This window comes from Theobroma cacao, chromosome 9 (genome assembly GCF_000208745.1).
Source record: "Theobroma cacao cultivar B97-61/B2 chromosome 9, Criollo_cocoa_genome_V2, whole genome shotgun sequence".
NCBI lineage: Eukaryota > Viridiplantae > Streptophyta > Magnoliopsida > Malvales > Malvaceae > Theobroma > Theobroma cacao.
Window position 1 is genome coordinate 535,499 of NC_030858.1, and position 6,362 is coordinate 541,860.

Consider the following 6,362-nt stretch of genomic DNA (forward strand, 5'->3'; position numbering starts at 1 on the left):
TTCAAGTATTTTGAAAATTAGTAAGAGATATTCAAAGTCATGGTATCGGTTGGCATTAGTACATAACTTTATGTTGTAATTGATTAACACCTTTATCTTTGATAATCTTAGTTCAAGCAAACTTTCCCAGAGTTGAAAATGAGAAACTTGAATTAAAATTCTTCCATGCTGACTCAGTTCTTTTAAAAAATTTTCCCCAATTTTCTGAGTGTTTGTCTAACTGAATGTGCTAATCAGCCAACATATTCAACTATTAAAAATTGGTGCAAATGTAAGCATATTTAGCAACTACCATGCATATGTATTTGGGACCATTCTATGAGTTACTTATAGATTATCTTGATATTTCCGATACCTATATTTTAATTTTTTTTTCAATCAAAGGTAAATTTCGTTAAGTATCAAATGTTTGTTAGGAAAGATCAGAAGAAAAAGAACAATATGTCCACTATTTTTTTTTTGAAAATTAAGGTTGATCATTTCATTAAGGTAACCTTACATTAAGACAGGAAGTAGTCAATGGGGACAATATGTCCACAATTAGTGAATAGATTCTATATATTATGAATGAACTAATAATTTTCACATCGTTAAAAAAAAAGGTTTAAAAGTTGAGAAGTCTAAAAAAAATACTTATAATTTTAAAAATAATTATTTTGAAAATTTTTTGAACTTTTACCTTTACACTTTTATAAGGTGAATTAAATAAGAAATATAAGCTTTTTTAATTAATTTTGTTGAAATCCATAATATCCATATGGTGTTATTACTTTAAATAAGAAATATTCTTCTTTTTTTATATTAAAGAGTTAAGCATATCATTATCCCCGTCATAGTCGAAGAAAACCTCATCATTTACAGTAATTTTCAATATATACTCTATTGCAATTAGGAAAACATCAAGTTATGTACAGTTCAATTGGACTAAATACTATAAAAACTTATCATAATGAAATGTTATAATCTTTTATCTACCAATGAACATCAATTTATGACTCTAGATTATTGAAGTTGTCAATGGAGTAAAGGGGAATATCTACTCCAATTGTTCTCTTGGGCTATTTGCAGTGTTAGTAAGCTCAATAGAATGTCTTCCGGAAGATGGGAATATCTCTGGAGATGTTGCAGCACTTGGGGTGAGATCACCATTTTCAGTTGCTCTTCCTTGATCTGCCAAGAACACAAAGCCTAGCTCTGTCTGGTTTGAGTAGCTTGATGGACTTTGTGGGCAGTTAGTGTTTGGTGAGTCTCCTGCAACGCCTATACTTACACCATCATTTCTGCTTTTGTCTCCGAGTTCACTTCTTTTAAAAGTATGGGAGCTGAGATCTCTCTGGTCGAAGATTCTTGACAAGAACAGAATTCTTCTCCAGAAAAGAGTTTCAGAACAGAAACGAAACAAGACATGCCTTTGCTCGTACAAGAACATTGCTGCAAATATGATTAGAGCTGATATTGAGGTGACCCCAGCAATGAGGAACAAGCCCCAAAAACTCTCGACACCAAGACTGTTGTGAGAAACCAAAGTGTTGGTGTCAAAACAACTGCTTTCCTTCTTGAACCATGCCTGTTCAATTTGATTCATTTTTTCTCCCTGGGTAACATTTAGGATTGCCCTGGAAACATCTGCTACAAGAGGGGAACCTCTAGGGAAGACCTGTAAATTGCAAAACAATATCAGCACAAAGACACATTGCATACGGGTAGAGAGAATATAAGAGATTGAGAGAAAACTCACAAAACCGAAGCCATCAGTTCTAAATTTTGGTTCGACTGCGGTATATTGGTTGCAATATTTGGCAAAAAGGAGCTTCATATAAGGAATTTCGTCCAAAGTAGCAGAAATACCACCATTGGCACTTCCCTTGGTAAAGAGATCATGAAGTTCTTCCAGGGTCTCATATTCTATAAGTTGGGATTCAGGAAAAGTTAACCCCTTCAAAATTCCCTCAACGAAGGAGCCTTTCTTGAAACCAACCTTCTCCCCTTTCTTTAAGAGTTCCTGTATGTCAGTTACCGTAGGCTGGAGCTGTTGCACGGTTAAAAGTGAAGTCAAACTAGCCGTGTAGCTTTGGGTGAGAATGAGGACGACGAAACACCATATTATTACCACAAATCGAGCCAAGTTACTGACCACTCTCTCCCCTGCAAGTACAATCCAAGAAGCAAAGAAAGTTAACAATTTGAAGTCAATAGTACAACTTTGTAAATCACGAAGATGAAAGAATTATTACGATGTGCAAACACCACAGTAGAGAAGGAGAACCAGAAGCTCGTGCCGGCTTGATACGAAGGGGGTCCCATGAAATCTTCATTTATTCTGTGTTCTAGAACCCAGACAACAAATCCGATGAAAAAGAAAAAGCAAGCACTTGCCACCCAAAGGTCCCATGTTAGAGGTTTCAAGAAAACCCATGCATTCTTCCTCCTGTTATCTCTGATTGGTACAATCATTGATACACCCGATTCAGTGTATGGTAATGTGAAGTCCACGTACTGTGACCTGTTTGCCACAATCGTTGTATCTCCTACCACAGCATCGTATGTCTGTTCATAATTGAAAAAAGAAATTATAAAGAAATTCCTGTTAAAAAACTCAAAAAGATAAGGAGATGTTTTACCCCATTATACACTTGAAAGATTAAGTCATTGTAAGTCCCGGCGCTCTTGCCATCAGGCGTTGCAAAGGGAATGAACTCGTAAGGAACGACATAAGGCATTGTAGCCACTACAGCCTTAAAAACATCTATGCAATATCCGATGACTGAAGTGGCTGTACGAGAATTAGGATCCCATGTTACATTAATAAATTGAGTGTAACCACTCTTCACTGGAACCCCAATCCTCAACTTCTTCCCATTTGTTGGAATCTCCCAGCCTCTAGGGGGAGAGGTGGTATCCCCTGGCCATATAATGGGACCAAGATTTGGCTCATGAGTAGAATTAGTGCTTCTCTTTGCCGAATTCAATTCTTTTACAAGTCCACTTTTTGGTGTCCAAAACCCAACCCTTCTCTCCCCATTTCCATTTACGTTAACTATCTGAAAAACTGATGATTGTAGTTGTCCATTAACAAAATTAATGTCTCCAGTAAGACCCCTGACTTTAGTGCTTGACAATGCTTGGATTAGGTGTGGGCCATTCCTTGAGACCCCAAAAGATTCAAGATCTGTTCCACTGCTGGAGACATTAGTTTTATTGAAGCTGAAGTTTCCCATGCTAACATTCTCAATTGCCATGGCTAGTGCAAAAGTGGCATCATAAGCCCACTTTCCAAAAATGTTCAATTCAACATTAATAATTGTGGGATTCTCTTGCTGGAATTTCCTTTTCCATCGAAGTCTAAACTTTTCTAGCTCATTTGTTCTGGGAACGTAAGTCCTTACGCCTAGAACCCCTTGCATGGAATTGATGGTTGGGGGCTCTGTTAAAATCCAAAGATTAGTCATTCCATCTGTCACGATCCAAGCATAGCCTTCACTCATCATTCCAACCTCTTTCGCTATGGCAAAAAGCCTGGTGCCGAGGGATGGTGGCATGTGCACAATGAACACTCTCGTTTGCATCGTCATTAGCTTGTAAAGCTCTTCCGAAATTTGGTCATCACTAGCTGATGAAGGGATGACACTCCGGTATGGGACATGAGCATTGATCTCTTGCAAGGCGTTTGTCAAGTAAGGTATAATACCCTCTCCAAATTCATTGTCTATGTAGATTGGCACAGCTTCTCTCCATCCGAAGGCTTCAACAATTGCACTAATGGCTTTCACTTGAGATGAGTCATTTTGTGTAGCTCGAAAAAAGTATGGACTCCGAAGGGAGGTAAGAGAAGGGCTTGTTGCCGAAAATGAAATGATGGGAACCTGAGATTTGTTTCCAAGGTTGATAACAAAATTGGCCTGCATTGAAGTTTGCGGCCCTATGATTGCTTGCACTTGTACATTTTTTATCAAGTCAAGAGCTGTTTGTCAAGCAAACAAAATTTAATAATCTTGATCATCTATATACTAATCTGTATAGTAACAAATAACATAAATTCAATAACCTCAATTTCATATTCTATGAACAATTCTGATAAGATATTAAAATTTAGATTAAACGATAACCATGTATATATGTATAAAATCTTTCTTATTTATTTTTTCTAACAAAAATAAAATCGAAAGTTCCAAATTAATTTGCAACTTTCATCCAACCAAAAGCTAGGAAAGATTACCATGCAATTACCACACAAGTTGGAAGAAATATAGAGATAAAAAATGAAGGAACCGATCTTCTGACCAGGTATGATTAAAAGGAAAAAAAATATTTTTTGAAATGTAATATATAGATATATATATATATTTGCTGTAGCTGAATAATCCTAGATTATGTATGATCTATTTAACTATATCTATATATATATATCTCATACTTATTATTTTTTTAATATACACATACTTCTCTATGGTAGTAGAAATATTTAAATGGATTTCAAGTCAAATATTCTCATACAGCTAGCCTCGAGTTCATAGTCAAATGTCTATTAGTACAAATTTTTCTTATAAAAAATGTTTATTATTACAAATTGAAGGCAAATTTTCTGTCACATAATTGAAGGCATTAATTATTATATGGATTGGCTTACTCAACGTGTATGGTCTCTTACAGTCTACAACCATAATTTTCTAATTGATCGGCTACTCCACAATCAAAACAATCTTTATATCAAATTAAAAAATGATGTAAATTATCAATATATGTACTGTTCTTTTTCTTTCTTTAGGAGGAGAAGGGGCAAAGAGGGTCGTCAGTTATCAATTATACGGTTTTGATAACCAATTGCATATGCCTTGATAAAGTTTTCTCAGAGAAAATTAATGCATATAAACACAAGGCGCCTTTGCTTGAGCAAATTTAACTCCTAATCTTCTATGCCTTATTATCAACCTTTATGCTAGTTTTATTAGTTTGGTCTCCTAAAACAAACAAATAGAACAAGCTTGATATATACCTCATTTTAGAACAAAAAAACAAAACTAATCCATTTAAAATTTTAAAAGAGAGGTTTCAAGATTTCCACGCAGATGAAATGAAATAAAAAACAATAATATATATAATGTTATCATTTGTCATGTGAGAAAATTAAATATCAATAGAAAATTTATAATTGATGATTCAAAATAAGTTGAAAGAGAAAAATAAAACAAAAAGAGAGAAATAATTCTGATTTGATTTGTTAATTAACAAGTAGAATCTCTAAAATATTTCCATATATATTAAAATTTATTTTTTAAAAAGAGAGTCATTGAGGAGAGAGGTGGAAGAGGAAACACGTACCAGCAGCAGCGGCGCCAACAACGTCCTTGGAGTCCCTAGGGTTCAAGACAAGCCTGGTTCTGTAGGAAGCATGAGTGGCGTAAAAATCAGAGAGGGCCATGTTGATGCAGCTCAATCCAATCTTCCCAAACTTTGTATCCAAGTCAAGAACCACCCCCACATTAACTGGGATGCTACTGCTGTTTTGTGCAGCAACCACATGCATCAGCAAAATCCTGCACGAAATGATCACAAGGCAGAAAAAATGGAGAAGAGGGCTGGTTACTACCGTAGCTTTCTGCATCTTAATTGAAGCTCTTGAGCAGGGTCTGGCCTTGACAAGAAGATACTGATATTTATAATGGATGAAAACTAAGAATCGAAGAATTGCATGGGAAGAACCCCTTTGGGGATTTAACCCTTCTTCTTGGACTTTCGCAGTCTCATTGCACGGAAATTTCATGCTATTCTATAGTTTTCATTTTTAATTTTCGGGAAGATATTTTACACCAGGCATCACTGTCTGGTTAGCACAACCCAAGACTGAAGAGTGAATAATTAAACGAAAAACTAAGCTCCTCCTCCTCACTTAAAGGAGTGGAACACTGGGGACATGTTGATCTGATGACCAAAGCTAGGATTTGTCTTATTTTAATATCGATCGTTTATTTTAAAATTGCGTGACTGGGATCAGTGGATGGCCACCTTCAATTTCCAATCACTTACGTTGTCAGCCGGCAGGCAAGGAAAATTGGGGCCACGCCACTACAAGTCTTTCGTTGTTAGAAGCAATAAACAAATTACAAATATTACATATCCTAGCTATTCGCCATTGGGAGAATATTAGGGAAAAATAAAAATAAAAAGAAACCCACATTTTAATAAGAGGTCTGATGAATTAGTTGTCATTACATGAATTGTATTCAAACCAAATATTCTGACATAGTAATTTTCTCTGATATTATTAAATCTTATAGTCGTATTCATCATTAGTAGAAATTTCAAGCTTTATACCTTGAATAAATGACTTGCTCAAAACATTACATCATAAGTTGTGTAGCAGC

The 6,362-nt window shown here is 35.4% G+C and overlaps 1 protein-coding gene across 1 annotated transcript; it reads right to left on the reverse strand.

Moving 5' to 3' along the window:
• LOC18507124 (glutamate receptor 2.7) lies at positions 1,037-5,524 on the reverse strand. Its single transcript, XM_018126761.1, has 5 exons — positions 5,320-5,524; positions 2,622-3,961; positions 2,235-2,547; positions 1,739-2,145; positions 1,037-1,657 (listed from the first exon to the last, which is right to left on the reverse strand). Exons 1-5 carry the CDS (start codon positions 5,522-5,524, stop codon positions 1,037-1,039), a joined length of 2,886 nt encoding a protein of 961 aa, XP_017982250.1.